Source organism: Physeter macrocephalus, chromosome 1, assembly GCF_002837175.3.
Source record: "Physeter macrocephalus isolate SW-GA chromosome 1, ASM283717v5, whole genome shotgun sequence".
Lineage (NCBI taxonomy): Eukaryota > Metazoa > Chordata > Mammalia > Artiodactyla > Physeteridae > Physeter > Physeter macrocephalus.
In genome coordinates, this window is record NC_041214.2 from 101656868 (window position 1) to 101673966 (window position 17099).

Here is a 17099-nt window from a genome sequence, read left to right on the forward strand (position 1 = left end):
GAGAGATCAAAGATGCTCACTAGGGTCAGAAGAAGAATGTATAAACAAAGGGAAAAATTTAACAAAGAGATAAAAAATATAAAAATGTCCCAAACAGAAATCACAGAGCTGAAGAATAAATGAGCTGAAACATTCAATAGAGGGGTTTAACAGCAGACTAAATCAAGCAGAAAAAAGGACAAGCAAACTCAAAGGCAAGGCAGCAGAATTCATCCAATCTGAGGGGGAAAAAAAATGAAAAAGAGTGAAGATAGCTTAAATGACTCATGGGACACCATCAGGTGGACCAGTATTTACATTAAAGGGGTCCCAGAAGGAGAAGAGAGAAAGAAAGGGGCAGCAAACTTATTCAAAGAAATAATGGCTGGAAACTTTCTTTACATAGGGAAAGAAACAGACATCCAGATCCAGGAAACTCAGAAATTTCCAAATATGATTAATCCAAAGAGACTCACACTGAGACACATTAGGTAATTAAATTGTCAAAAGTTAAAGACAAGGAGAGAATATTAAAAGCAGCAAGAGAAAAACTATTTGTTATATACAAGGGACACACACACACAAATAAGGCTATCAGCATATTTTTCAGCAGAAACTTTGTAGGTCAGAAGAGAGTAGTATGATATACTCAAAGTACTGAAAGAAAAAAAAAAAAAAAGAAAAAACTACCAACCAAGAATTCTCTACCCAGTAAAATTGTTCAGAATTGAAGAAGAGACAATGAGTTTTTCCAGGCAAGCAAAAGCTGAGGAATTCAGCACCCTCAAGACCAGCCTTATAAGAAATGTTAAAATGGACTAAAGTCCCTTTCAAGCTAAAATGAATGGGAATTTTTTAATAACAGGAAAACATATCAAAGTATAAATTTCATAAGTAAATAAATATATAGTAAAATTCAGAGTATCTAATGTTGTAATAATGGTGAGTAAGTCACTTATAAATCTAGTATGAAGGTTAAAAGACAGAAGTACTAAAAATAACTACAATAATTTGTTAATGGATACACAAGGTAAAAAGATGTAAATTGTAACATCAAAAACATAAAATGTGGAGAGGAGGAGTAAAAATGTAAAGATTTTAGTATGCATTCAAAGTTAAGTTTACCTTAAAATAGACTGTTATAAATATAAACATGTTTTATGTAAGCCTCATGGTAACCACAAAGCAAGAAACAATAGTAGATACACAAAAGATAAAGAGAAAGGAATCTAAGCGTACCACTACTGAAAATCATCAGTAGATAGGTATGGATTTACTATTGCCATTTGATAATTGTTTTCTTGCTACTTTATAGTTCTTTGTTCATTTCACATTCTCTTATCTCTTAAATTGATGCAGCCACTATGGAAAACAGTATGGAGTCTCCTCAAAAAATTAAAAATGGAACTACCACATGATCTAGCAATCCCACGTCTGAGTATATATCCAAAAGAAATAAAAACAAGATATCGAAGAGATATTTGCACTCCCATTTCACAGTAGCATTATTCACAATAGTTAAGATATAAAAATAACCTAAGCATCCATCAATGGATGAATGGATAAAGAAAATACAATGGAGTATTATTCAACCATGAGAAAGAAGGAATTCCTGCATTTGTGACAACATGGTTGGATCTTGAGAGCATTATGCTAAGTATAAGCCAGACTGATAATGACAAATACTGCATGGTATCACTTATATGTTAACTCTAAAAATAAGTACAATGAAAAAAATGAAATACAATGATGATTTTTAAAAATCAACTCATAGGGTGCAGTGGTTAAGAATCCATCTGCCAGTGCAGGGGACATGGGTTCAAGCCGTGGTCCAGGAAGATCCCACATGCTGTGGAGCAACTAAGCCCGTATGCCACAACTACTGAGCCTGCGTGTTGCATCTACTGAAGCCTGCATGCCTAGACCCCATGCTCTGCAACAAGAGAAGCCACCACAATGAGAAGCCCATGCACCACAACAAAGAGTAACACCTGCTCACCACAACTAGAGAAAGCCCGTGCACAGCAACAAAGACCCAACACAGCCAAAAATAAATTCATTCATTCATTCATTCATTAAAAAAAAAATAGTCAACTCATAGAAACAGATAGTAGAAACCAGAGCTGAGGGTTTGGGGAAATAGGGATTGATAAAAGGTTACAAACTTTCAGCTATAAGATGAATAATGCCTGAAGATCTAATGTAAGACATGGTGACTATAATTGAGAACACTGTACTTTATAACTGAAATTTGCTAGAGAGTAGAACTTAAATGGTCACACCCCCAAAAAAGAGTTATGTGAGGTGATGGATGTATTAATCAACTAGATGGGGGGAATCCTTTCACAATGTATATGTATATACATTGTATTGTATATATACATGTATATATGATGTACACTTTCAATATCTACAATTTTTTATGTCAGTTATACCTCAATATGGCTGAATATTTTTTTAAATAGAAAGAAAAGAAAAACAGTCTGGAGAGAGGGCTGAGAAGGGCAGAGGCAGTGTTACCATAAACTTAACAAAACTTACACTCTATGGCTCCTCTCTCACACTGGCACTGCCTGAGGCCTTGGAGGATTTTTGCAATTTGATGACAGCATCATATATGTATTCATAATTTCATCTTCTTTTCCTTAAACAGGGCTCCAAATTGTAAAAATTTCAGGTCCTGCGTAACACGGATCTACCTCTAAGAATAGCGAAGTAATCCAGCACTTACCCACTCTTCAATCAATAATTGATTAATAATTTCATTTGAGATTTAGCAATAATAATGCATTATTATACTAGTTGAATAATTTAAAAATAAAATTAAAAATACATTAAGTAAATCCTCTCACCCACAATTCTACTGTCTAGCATACTCAGTATAAAAATAATTTTTCAAAGCATGTATGTTAATTTAAAGTTTTTGATAAAATGCGACCTAACCTGTTCCACTACCACACATGCTGGGATTTGTTCCAGATTATACCCCTTGACAAGGAAAAATACTCATGATCCATTGCTAAGAGAAAAAAAAAACAGGTTACAGAACAATATGTATGATATAATTCCTTTTGTATTTATAAATATGATTATATAAACAAAAATATTGGAAAAATATTCAAACTGGTAATAGTAGCCATCTCTGAGAAGTGGAATTATTAGAAGGTGGGAGAGATTTGCTTTGTTTTTTTTTTTAATATTTCCAGTTTGAATTATCCCTGTCTTATGATCTGAAGTATTTCTACTAAAAGTATAAGTAAAAATGAATGAGAGGTGAGGAAAGTGAGAAAGAGGGGAAACCAGCCTGAAGACATTTAGCAAAGGAAGAAATTAAAGGAAAGTATATGAAGTAGGATGCCAGAAAGTGTATGGTAGTGACAGCTACTTCTAAGAATTAAGTTGGGCTTTGTAGCTATTGATGATTAGAACAGAACTGAGCATATATTGAAATTAATTCAGTGTAATTATTTTATCAGATAAAACTTAAAACTATCTCTTTTTTTTTTTTTTACAGACATTGGTTTCTTCGTGTATGTCATAAAATAGTATTTACTGATGAATTTGAGTATGTCGGATACCTTGTGATACTAATGAATATGTTTCCTATTATAATTTCTTGGATATCTGTGTTAAACAATATCTATGAGCTTGAATTAACATATGCTAACTACTCTTTTCTTGCACTTTATATTGCGGAGGCACTACTTAAGGTAAGCTAAAATGTGATTTTGTGTGTGTGTTTGTGTGTGTGTGTGTGTGTGTGTGTGTGTGTGTGATATGATTAACAGGAACATTTCCTAATTTCATTTTTCAACACTAGCTACAGACAGTTTTCCAAAGGAGTGTATAAAATTCTCCCTCACTCCTCAAACAAATTTATTTTTTAAAGGTGATTTTAGGGTGACAATAGAAAATATTCATACTTTAAGGATTGATTTTGTATTTGCAAATTTTTAATTAGTGTGTGTCAAAGGGATGCAGAGTGAGTTACAAAGGTATTGGCAAAGTTCTTTAACTTAGCAGAGAGGTGAGCACCTGGATGTTCATTTTATTTTTTTTTAATGGAAGATTTTTCTTTCTTTCTTTCTTTCTTTCTTTCTTTCTTTCTTTCTTTCTTTCTTTCTTTTCTTTCTTTCTTTTTTCTTTCTTTCTTTCTTTCTTTCTCTCTCTTTTTCTTTCTTTCCTTATTTTTGGCTGCTTTGGGTCTTCGTTGCTGGGCGCCGGCTTTCTCTAGTTGTGGCGAGCAGGGGCTACTCTTCGTTGCGGTGTGAGGCCTTCTCATTGCGGTGGCTTCTCTTGTTGCAGAGCATGGGCTCTAGGTGCGCAGGCTTCAGTACTTGTGTCATGTGGGCTCAGTAGTTGTGGCGCATGGGCTTAGTTGCTCCATGGCATGTGGGACCTTCCTGGACCAGGGCTTGAACCCGTGTCCCCTGAATTGGCAGGTGGATTCTTAACCACTGTGCCACTAGGAAAGTCCCATTTTATTGTTTTTATGCTAGATAGATAAACAGATGGATAAGTAGATTGATAGAAATTCATTTATACTTGAAAAACATTTCATAATTTGATTTTTTAAACCCAGTATAAAGGTAGCTGTTAAATGATGGAAATGTATTGATGGGTCCACAAAATGATAATAGTATTGTGTCATATGGATCAAGTTGTAATATAAAATATTTTTAGCCAGACGATTTAAATAGAAGAATTATATATGATATTCAAACAAAGTGGATGAAATCTCAAATCGTTACTGGAAAATTAAAATGCTACTGCAGAGCTGTGATTGGTGGGGGGAGGGGAATGGCTTCACATTCAATCACATTGTATGTAATAAATTCCAATTAGTTGGAACAACCATAGGAGATGTCACCTAATTAAGAAGAAATAAAGCAATTAGGGTTAGGGTTAGTACCAGGGTGAGGGTGAGAGTAAAGTGTTCCCTAAAATCACTTAATATGTACTATAGTGGAAAGAACACCGAGCTGGGATGCAGCAGACTTGGCTCTGGTTTTGGTTTTCTCTGACAGTTAGCTGTTCACCAAGTCACTAAGCTTTTCCCAAACTCAGTTTCTTCTTCTATAAAATATCAGGGTTGGCCTAAATGAGAGAAAACGATCCCTCTAGCTTTGTGGTCTTTGTACTTTGCCAAGTTTAAGCTGCTGCCACAACTGTGCATAGCCATAGCTCCTTCAATCAAGTCCACTTAAGAGATCAGAACAGGACTGCAGAGACATTGCTATACTTCGTAGCTAAGAGGATAGTCCCAAATGTGCAATCCTGTTCTTGTCTCTATTTAACTCAGGAGTCATCTTCACTGCCCAATTTACAAGCTTGCCTTCACTTATCATTTTCTTTGCTGTCTTTTCTACACAAGTTCAGTTCTGCCCCCTTTGTACTATGCCTATTAAAATATTCATTATGTTAATAACAACAATAATAACTGATCACTAAGGTACCAGGTATCATTGCAATTATAACATTTCAAATCCTTAAGTTAACCCTTTAATGTAGATGTATATTATGACTTGCATTTTACAGATGAGGGACCTGAGTCTCTGAGAAGCTGTTTAAGGTCACATAGCTAATGATAGTAGAGTTGGGATCCAATCCCTCAAATTTGTGTTCTTTCTAATACACAATTCTACCTTTAACTTTCCTTCTTGTATTTTCAAACTTTTCCCAAAACACTCCTCAACCTATTAGAGTAATGGATCTTTTGAAACTTTCTCAGAGGAAGGGTAATCACTCTTCTATATCTGAGTGCCAGAGGCTTCCATTACCTGAATTTCTAACCATTCTTTAACAACCTTATATTTAACAAACCCCTCTTCCTTTGAAGCCTACACTATCCTTTTATACCAAGCTCTTCCTCTCCTGTGGCTGTATTCTATTGACCTCCAAAAAACTCCTTCTCGTTTCTGAATACTTGGTAGCTGGATAAAGTCTTACTGTTTATACCAGTTCTTTCAAGTTCCTAAGAGAGTGATCTAACCTATATTCTGTTTCAATAAGAAGGAAATGAGACATCTACAGTAGCTGAATGGTGCCTTGAGCAGGACCTCACAAGACCAGGATCTGGTCTTCTGGTCCCTAGATTCAGACACTGAATTTCCTCAGCCCCGCCAAATGTAAGCAGACTCAAGGGAAATGACTCTCTACCACTAAACACACAACAGTCTGTTTACAAACAAGCATGAGTTTCTTAATTTGTAATCAAGCTTACCCTTTCCCTGGTGTAAATATGTCTGTCTCTTACAGTCTCTGAATCATAGTGAGTAGGGGAATCAGGCTGCTAAAAAAGACAAATTAATCAAAATTACAAATCAGTATCTTAAGTATTATGATAGAGACCTACACAGGATGCTATGGGAAAAACCGGAGTTCCTTACACAGAATAGTAGGTTCAGAGAAGGAAGGCTATTAAGGAAAGGAGATGCTTGAGTTGAATTCTGAATAATGAATAGGAGTCAAAGTAGAGAGTGAGTATGTGAGTGGACAAAAAGAACAAGGGAAATCTTAGAAGCAGCAATGTGACACCTACAAGGAACATTATTCCTAATGACAGGAGCTTAGGGATGGGTTGGTCAGGATGGAGATTGGAGAGATGTTAAATCTGTGTGGAGGATATGGAAAATGAGACAGGAGACACAGACATGAATTAAATAATAAAGGGCCTCATGGGTCAGTCTATCTCAACCACTTCCCTGGCATCAACTACCATTCATAGTCTAATGATTCCCAAACTCATGTCTCCAGCTCAGATTTTATTCCAAGCCTCAGATCATATAGACAACTGATGACTGGATTTCTACAATAAAATACTGTGCAAAAATCTCAAACAGCACATTCAAATCAAATGTATCATCTCTAAACCTACTCTTGCTTCAAAATTACCCTGGAAACCTAATTTCCCAGGCTGGATTCCACAATCATTTTTGACCACTCCTACTCTCTTAGTTATAGTAGGTTTTCAATAAAATTTTTTTAAATAAATAAAGAATGAATTAATAAGTTAGTAGGCATTTTGAATATTTTCTCTCTTGGAATAGATGTTTCAATATTTTAACCATTTAATTTCAAGTTGACATGATCACTTTCTAGTATTTTAGACAAGTAGAATCTTAGGGTAGATCAGAGAAAAACCTAACTAGCAATGTTTCAGTTATTATGGAAAATGGTGTAGTAAAAGCAAAAACAAATAAGATAATACAATTTCTTTTTAAATCTACAGATAGCAGCAATGAAGAAGGAATATTTTTTACATGCCTGGAATCTATTTGAGTTAACAATTACGTTAATTGGCATCATAGATGTAATGCTTATTGAGACAAATTCCATTAATTATTATACTTTTGATTTGATTCAAACAGTGGTCTTTATAAATGTTGTTCGATTTCTTCGTGTTCTACGCATTTTGAAGGTAAAGAACTATTAAATCATGCAGTTTCAAACTTCTCCTGACTGCTTCATGAATATCGAATAAAAGCAGTTTACTAGTTTTATGGTTTCCACTTTCTGTTGGGCTGATGTTTATATTTTAGATCCCTTTGACAAATTAAGTTTTATAACAGATTATATTATGAATATCCAAGTTATATTAGAAATTTGTTTAGCACATGAAAGTACAGAAATACTCATCACAGCTTCTCCTTTGAATAGAGAGCACATGAAAACTCCAAAGTAATGTTTATTCTTATGAATACCTGAAATAAATGATGGAAATCAACAAAACAAACCATGTAGTGACAAAGCAAATAGTATACATTCATACAAATTAAGAAACCGAAAAATACATGTTTTGTGTTATATAAACTCATAATATTATAAAATCACAGCATCAAAAATGACCTTTGACTGTCTAATTAATGTCTTCCTATAACAAGTATAATGAGTAGTTATTTATTTCTATATGAGTGTGGAGACTATGGAGCATGGACAAGAAAACTTAGGGATCAGCCAACTCTGCTGAAGTTAGGAGACTGTACAAAGGTAACAGATAACCTGGGGACTTAAACCCTCAGCAAAGAAACCGCGAGAGGTTAATTGTGGGGTCAAACAGGGAGTACAGTTGTGGTGGACTCTCACTCAAATGAACCATCTAGTGAAAAGTTTAGTGGGAGGTTTAGCAGGTAAAAGTGACTACTTTATAGACAGTCATTTTATGGCCTAAGCCCAGAAGATTAATCACATTGTTTTCCAAGAATTTAAACCAGTGGAAAATAGCATGCAATTCTCTCTAAGGGAAATAAGTAAAGAATAAAGTCTTAACTTCACAGAGACATCTAATATTATTAGTTATGGGGAAATAGCTCTAGCCATGAAATTATAGAGATACTATGAATAAAATAACCAAGAATCTTGACAAGTTACTATTGAGAGCATGTCATTTTTTATTAATACCTATTTTAAACTAACCAACATAAAATCAACTATAATTTGTACAATTTATATTAAATAGTGGTCCTGTTTTTTTAGCTCGTAACACCAAAGTTGCTGCAGATATTAGATAAAAACATGAGTCATCAGCTGTCCTTTAAGTATGCTATACTAAAAGGATATATCCAAGGCGAAGCAGACATAATGACTATAATTGATAAGATTGCAAGTTCTAAACAGGTTAAACAGGTGAGGAAAACTTTAAATACTAAGAAAATGGTTTATGTCCCTCACCCCTCAGTTTCCCTCACCCATCATGTCTTCTGTCTATATATGACCTTTGACTCCTGGTTTGCTAAGAAATGTCTGTAAAAACTGAAACCAATCAACATTTAGATTACTCAAAAGGCTCCTTACTGAAGTGTCTGTGCCATATTAACAAGTTATGAGGCTCTTGGAGCACATCTTTTTGTCCTTGTGGAGCTGTCATGAAACCCGTGTGCAGCGGTCAGCTTCTCTCAATGCAAGTTCCAGGATCTGTCAGGCTACAGATGCATTAAATAGGAAATATTGGAGGACGATAAGTGATGGCAGGGTTGAGCCAACAGACTTTCCTCATAATTCCCAAAGGCTCCTTCTATTTCTCTATATCCCTGATTTTCCCACAGTAAATAATGAAAGAAGTAAAGGATGGGGATATGGCAAATGGAAAGAAGTACCAATAACTTACTTAGAGGGAAACCACGTCTAATTCTCTCATTATACAGGTGAGAAAAATGAAACCAAGAGAGGTTAAATGATTATGCCCAAAGTCATACACATAGCTAATAAACAGCAAAGAGAATGCTAGGGCCTAAGTTCTAGACCTTATTTTTCATTTTCTCAATTAAGCAGATTATATGTCCCCACAAATTTGCTAGCTATGTGGAATTAAACAGTCACCTTTCAAGATAATTTAGAACATTTGAATGCTGTATTCTATATACTATATGCCCAAAGCTTTGTAGTTGAGAACATTGAACACTCAATATGTAGTTGAACACAAAGAGCTGTATCTATTCTCTCTTCACCACCTGTAATTATAAAACTATTTTGCTGAATTTTGTTACCTTTTATAACCACTCATATTGAGGATACACAGTAGAAAATACAGAAGGACTTGAATCTCTAAGATATTGGCCAGTTTCAGTCCTCAATTCTGCTCCCACATAGTTTGGTTAAAACTTCTATCTCATTTAAGGTTGAAAGCCACACCTGTTTCCCAAATTTGGAGGCTCTCAAAAATTGAATGGGAGAGTACCTAGCATGCCTGTATTTTTCAGAATCAATAGTATCCTAAAGTAAGTTCCTTTAAGAAAAAATATATGACTTACCTTTAGGCTTCTCAAAATTAGCCTAGGTAATGCCGCTTCTTATCTTCTCCACCACTCTTGCTGGAGTAAAATAAAATTCATTACACAAAATTCAATTCTAATTCCTGAAAAGTTCCCCATCATATTTTTTCTTTAAAGTTATGTTTTAAATTCATTTTATTTATTTATTTTTGGCTGCTTTGGGTCTTCGTTGCTGCGTGCAGGCTTTCCCTAGTTGCAGTGAGTGGGGGTTACTCTTCGTTGCAGTGCACAGGCTTCTCATCGCAGTGGCTTCTCTTGTTGCGGAGTACAGGCTCTTGGCACATGGGCTTCAGTCGTTGTGGCACGCGGGCTCAGTAGGTGTGGAACATGGGCTTAATTGCTCCACGGCATGTGGGATCTTCCCGGACCAGGCCTCGAACCCATGTCCCCGGCATTGGCAGGCAGATTCTTAACCATTGCGCCACGAGGGAAGCCCTAAAGTTATTAATTTAGGTTAAAAATTCATCAGTTGCAAATGTAAAGACATTTTATAACAGTTTTGTCTCCCAAAACATTTCTTTTGTTCTGTAGATGTTATTAAGGAGGGTAACGAAGAATACAGGACATGCTATGAAAGAGCTAGGTAGGTACCTCTCACCCTAAAGATCTAACATGACCATCTCTTATCATCATTTCTTCAGAGAGGCAATGGTTTTGATAACTAAACTGATCTTTGAAGAGACCTACTTACTATCAATAATAAAATGAATAACTTCAACAATCAACATGATCGTACCTTTGGCTGGATGAGAATAGTGTAATATTACCCCTCCACATTTGTTCTCTCTGCCTTATACCACAATGAAGGCCTTTTAATTTCTGTTTAAAGAAAACACATTTGCATGCCATGGTTATGCATGTCTTTATCACTTTATAAATTCTGTTTTATTCCAAACATACCTTCCTGAGCAACACAAGGAAAGAAGCTATTTTTTCCTCCATTTGCCACAGAGTTGCCATCTGAGGATTTAGGCTTTAAAACAAGTTGAATTCGGAACAGAGCCTCACAGATCGCTGATGTGACTGCTAGGAGGCTCAGTGCCCAAACGTGACAACAACTTGTTCTCTGAATCACGCCAATTCATGGTCCTAGTGCAGCACAAATCCTGGGAGTGAGACAGACACATCCCTATAGCACAGTGTTTATGTGTATGGAGAAGAAGGGAGTTTGGTACCAGATGGTGGACAACAAAAGAACACAGCAAGCCTGGGAATGAGGCCAAGCATGAGAGATCTTGCATGACAGATAGTTGTCAAGCCAGACAAGAGGTCATGACGAAGAAAAAGTCCTAAGTGGATGAAACTCTCATGGGCATCCAGGAATCCACATCAGACAGGCAGAAGAACATAGATAGATGAGTCATCTAGATGCCCAGGCCGACGGGTGGAAATGACCCAGGAGGAGTGAGAGACCTTGATCAGAAGCCATATTTAAGCACACAGTAGTCAGAAATCTTCATTCAAACAGAATAAAAAATTGGGTCATGAACTCCAGACCTAGAGCCCAGGAGAACCTGTCATTGTCCAGCATAGGTGCTTCAGTATAATTTTGATCCTAGGACTAGGGCTGCCTGTCCTTCATGGCCTTAGACACAGGTATGGGCTGCCGACAAGAAAATGTCAGGCAGAATTCTGCAACTACTGGTGAATTTTGATTGATTGTAGAGGCCTCTTCAGGGAGAGATACATCTCCCTGTGGTGAGGGTTATACTCCATGGGTTTAAAGAAGAAATATTAGCTTACTGTCCACATGAAATATTTAAGCAATGTCTTATTTCCTCTGAAAATATTTTGTTATTTTTCAGGCTACTTAGAGTATGACCACCCAGAAATCGCTGTCACTATGAAAACAAAGGAGGAGATTAATGTCATGCTCAGTTTGGCTAGAGAAATTGTTAAAGTTTTCAGGTTAAAAGGAATTCTTCATAAAATTGAAGGTTTTGAAATTAATAAGGTATGGTAGAATATTTTCAAAGCAAATATACTTACTTGATATATAGTCATTTATGATCATCAAACCTACTTTTGGCTCTCTCCAATATAGGCCATTCCTGCAATATAAATATATAACTTAAAATAGTTGTCTAAAGAAAAGCACCTATCAGAGAGAGTTTCCTTCCTGCAATTCTATTGGTCAACTTCCCTTTCCTTTCTTGCCATAGTGAGGGACAACTTCTTTCTATGCTTTGCACCCAGACTAAAGGTATAATGAAACTATTCCTCATCCTAGGCTAGACTGGGTATCAATATGTTCCTGGGAGTTACCTGTGACACTGAAACAACTTTTTCCATAAAAACTATGATTTATAAGAACACTGAATTATAGGGTAAGAATTAATTACATTTCCTTTCTCTAAGTTATTTAAATGGTACTGTGACATGTAAAAAGTTAGAGAGGGTCCCAACTCAATCTGTAAGTATAAAATTTATTTCCCAAATCGAGAATAGTATAAGGGGAAAAAAGTTATTATACTTGTGAATACATATATAAAACTTCTTAACACAATAGTAGCTAGTTGAATCTGGCATAATACACTATGACTAAGAAGGTTTTGTCTCCCAAAATAGCTATATAACTCACTTATTAAGAGATCAAAGAAGAAAAGTCATTTGATAAAATCCAACTCTCATTCAGAATGTTCAAAGGCTAATAAAAGAAGTAACATCCTTAACTGGATAAAAAGTATCTATTAAAAATCTGAAGCAAACATTGTATTAGATGGCAAAACATTTAGAATTATTCCCATTAAAGTCAGGAGAAAAGAAGAACAGTATCATTACACGTAGTGAATGCTGTGCTTGTAAGTCTTAGCCAGATCAAGAAGAAAAATGAACTTGAGAGATGGAAGTTTTGGAAAAAGGATAAAACTATTATTGCTTATTGATTGTTTAATCTAAAACCCTAGAGAATTAACTTAAAATTGATAATATAGGATCAATAGAATGATTCAATAGGGTTTCCAGAAACAAGATCAACTTTCAAAATTATTCCACAACTAAAGAAAATGTGGAAAAATATTGTATTCACAATAGCAATTAAAAACTCTAAATCCTTAAGAATGAACCTAAGGTAAAATATGTATAACACCACATGGCAAGAGCTAAAAGGCATAAAAAAAAAATAAGTCTCCTTGAAAACAGGACCATGGAAATTATAGCATCTGAGGAATAGAAAGTAAAAGATTGAAGAAAAGTGAGCAGAGTCTAAGGGACCTGTGAGATACCATCAAGTGGACCAACACATGCAATGTATATGTCCCAAGAAGACAAGAGAGAGAGAAAGGAACAGACAGGAAATTTAAAGAAATATTGGCTGAAAACTTTCTAAATTTGATGTAAGGCATGAATATTAACATCCAGGAAGCTCACTGAACTTCAAGCAGGGTGAACTCAAATAGACGCACATCAAGGCACATTGTAATCAAATTGCTGAAAGATAAAGAGAGAATTTTGAAATCTGCAATAGAGAAAAAATTCATCACCTACAAAGGATCCTCAATAAGATTATCAGCAGATTTCTCATCAGAAACTTTGGAGACCAGAAGAAAGTGGGCTGATATATTCCAAGTACTAAAAGAAAAAATAGTCAACTAAGAATCCTATATCCAGCAAAAATGTCCTTTAGAAGTGAGAGGGAAATTAAGACATTTTCAGACAAACAAAATCTGAGGGAGTTCATTACCACTATACCTGCCCTGAAAGAAATTCTAAAACATGTCATGAAGATTGAAATGAAAGGACACTGGACAATAACTCAAACCCATATGAAGAAATAAAAATCTCAGTAAAGGTAAATACATGGGTAATTATTATAGCTAGTATTATTGTAATAATTGTGTCTGACTCCATTTTTTTTTGTTTTCTACATAATTTGAGAGAGTAATATATTTTTAAAGTAATTATTAGTCTAAAAGCTAGAATTATTATAGCTTTGGCTTGTAATGTCATATTTAAGAGATGAATGCATTTAAAAAAATTTTTAGTTTGTGTTTTGGACAAACACATAAAGATGTAATTTTATGACATCAGCTGCAAGGGGTGGGGATGAAGCTGTTAAAGGAGCAGAGTTTTGTATGTTATGGAAGTTAAACTGTTATAAATTCAAATTGGAGTGTTATATTCTAGGATGCTAAATGTAATCCCTGTGGTAATAGAAAAGAAAATAACTAAAGAATTACATATAAATAAATGAGAAAGGAGTTTTAAATGTTTCACTACAGAAAATCAACTGAATACAAAAGAAGACAGTAATGCAGAAAATAAGAGACAAAAAAAGATACAAGATAATGAAAAGACAATCCACAAAAAGGTAGAGGAAATTTTCAAAATAAATATATCCATAAAAGGGCTCATGTTCAGAATATATAAAAATATCTTACAGATCAATAAGAACAGGACAGAAAATTCATTTTTTTAAAAAAATCAGCAAAAGATTTGAACAGGCACTTCCTAACAGAGAATATTCTAGAAGCCAATAAACATAAGAAAAGATGCCAAATATCATCATCATAAGCTTAATGCAAATTAAAACCAAAAGTAAATACAAATACACAACCATCAGAATACTTAAAATTTAAAAAAAAACTGGCAATACCAAGTGTCGGCAACTGGAACATTAGAGTGGAAATATAAACTGATACAATCACTTTGGAAAATTATTTGGCAGAATCTACTAAATTTGGACATATACATATCTTAAGACCCAGAAATTAGATTACATAACCATATATACAACAGAAAAGAGTACATATGTACAGCAAACAAGTACTCACTGCAGCATTTCAAAAGTCCAAAACTGGAACAGCCCAAATGTCAATCAACAACAGATAAATAAAGCTGTGGTATATTCATAAAACATAATACTACACAACAGTGAAAATGAAATGAATGAATGTTTGCTCCTTGCAACATTATAGATGAATCTCAGAAACATAATGTTGAGCAAATGAAACCAGACACAACTAAATACATACTCGTTGATTTCATGCAGATAAAGCTCAAAACCAGACAAAGCTAAACTACGGTAATAGAAAAAGAGTGATTAATTTGGGGTAGAAGTAATGACTAGAAGAGAACATAAGGGAGGATTCTAGGGTTCAATAAATGTTTTCTTTTTTAATCTGGGTGCTGGTTACGCAGATATTTTCATGTGGTAAATGTTCTTTGATGGACATTTATGATTTGTGCACTTTTTGCATATGTGCTATACTTCGGTAAAAGATTTACTTTTTTTTTTCTTAGTTTCTGCTTTATAACAAAGTGAATCAGCTATACATATACATATATCTCCATATCTCCTCCCTCTTGCGTGTCCCTCCCATCCTCCCTATCCCACCCCTCTAGGTGGTCACAAAGCACCGAGCTGATCTCCCTGTGCTATGCGGCTGCTTCCCACTAGCTATCTATTTTACATTTGGTAGCTGGGACGAAGTGAGAGAGTGGCATGGACATATAAGATTTACTTTTTTTTTTTTTTTTTTTTTGTGGTATGCGGGCCTCCCTCTGCCGCGGCCTCTCCCGTCGCGGAGCACAGGCTCCGGACGCGCAGGCCCAGCCGCCATGGCTCACGGGTCCAGCCGCTCCGCGGCACGTGGGATCCTCCCAGACCGGGGCGCGAACCCGGCTCCCCTGCATCGGCAGGCAGACGCGCAACCACTGCGCCACCAGGGAAGCCCAAGATTTACTTTTAAAAGTAATCTGTGACTTCAGAATAATGATAACATAGAAAAATGCTATAACAGGGGAGAGGTTGAAGGTTTCCATGGAAGAACAAAAATCTCAGAAGAGCAAGAAAAGGAAATAGTATATAATCATAATTGTTTTAAACATTCTGTGAACCCCAGTTTTGTTCATCTCCTTTCTTAACTTTTGTGGTTTTAGTTAATAATGGCCAGAAAAAGAGAGATACTTGATCTTCAAACTATGTACAAACCTCTTACTGTTGACAAAGCACTCTATAATATTCCATGGCTAGATAAAGACCAAGACCATATAAGCTTTATTCAGGTAATATTTGTATTTGCTAGTAATACTATCTCTAATGTATCAGCAAATGATATTTTAAAAAGTAAAGATTTAACCATGATACTCTTCGGTTTTAAATTATCTAGATGTCATTGATTACCTGTAGAATAAAATCAAAATATCTTTGAATGACATGCAAAGTTCTCCCACAATCTGCCTCCTGCTTACCTCTCCATCTTTACTTTCTGTTACCCATGTGTCATATACCCCATACTCTATTTATACTGAACCACTCATGGTATCCCAAGAACTTTATACTGTTCTTTAATTCCATTCCTCTGTGAGTGCTATTTACTTATCTTGAAATGCTCTTTGCTTTCATTTTTTTCCCCCCAAACCTCCTCTGCTTATTGCTTCTCTGGAAACACCCCCACCAAAGGTACTCTGTAAAGCAGGCTTTAGAGTCAAATACCCCACGAGTAGAAGAACATCCTATGGTCCATCCAGAATTTGGAGGACTGAAGGAATCACCATTGTAACTATATACCTTTATTATAGCATCATTACATTACATTACAATTATTATCTTTACATCTCTCTCCCCTACTATAATTTTTACCTCATCCAGCTTTTGAATACTCGACTCCTACCATGTAGCATCTCACATAGCGGGTGTTCAATAAGTGTTTGTGGGATGAACAAATAAACAGATTTAACCTGTTCTATTAACATCTTTTTCTATATCAAATAAGTACCAAAAGATAAATTATATTTTTTTCACCTGCTTAAAATATTTTGAATGAATGAATTTTTTTATTACTTCATCAGCTGTTTAGAGCACGAGTATGTATAAGACACATATGTGCCATTAGCTTGCATCTGTCCTATTTTTCATCCAAATGAAATATTTTCATCCTTCTACTACATTCTTATTCCTAGATTAGATTTTTTTCTAATCTATGTATGAACACCTCATCTGAAATTACATATACCTGTGAATATCCACCTTCTTCTCTCTCTTTTTTTTTTTTTTTGCGGTACGCAGGCCTCTCACTGCTGCGGCCTCTCCTGCTTAGAAGCACAGGCTTCGGACGCGCAGGCCCAGCGGCCATGGCTCACGGGCCCAGCCGCTCCGCGACATGTGGGATCCTCCCGCACCCGGGCACAAACCCGCGTCCCCTGCATCAGCAGGTGGACTCTCAACCACTGCACCACCAGGGAAGCCCCCTTCTTCTCTTTGTTAGCCATAATTCCTATTTTCTCTTACAAATTTATTACTAACACAAAATCTCAGATATTTTTGAGTAATATTTACTTTTAAAATGTACAACTTTTTAAAAAATGTAAACTCCAATCACCACTAAAATATTATTTATAGCTTATGTA

At 35.4% G+C, this 17099-nt stretch overlaps 1 protein-coding gene across 1 annotated transcript in view; it reads left to right on the forward strand.

Annotated features, from left to right (window-relative positions):
• The window catches only part of SLC9C1 (solute carrier family 9 member C1), a 116448-nt gene that overhangs the window by 77295 nt on the left and 22054 nt on the right, over positions 1-17099 (forward strand). The window contains exons 17-22 of the mRNA XM_007104009.2: positions 3494-3689; positions 7211-7399; positions 8455-8604; positions 10281-10332; positions 11555-11703; positions 15630-15755. Coding sequence (XP_007104071.2) covers positions 3494-3689; positions 7211-7399; positions 8455-8604; positions 10281-10332; positions 11555-11703; positions 15630-15755 — 862 coding nt within the window. The remainder of the gene's footprint in view (positions 1-3493; positions 3690-7210; positions 7400-8454; positions 8605-10280; positions 10333-11554; positions 11704-15629; positions 15756-17099) is intronic.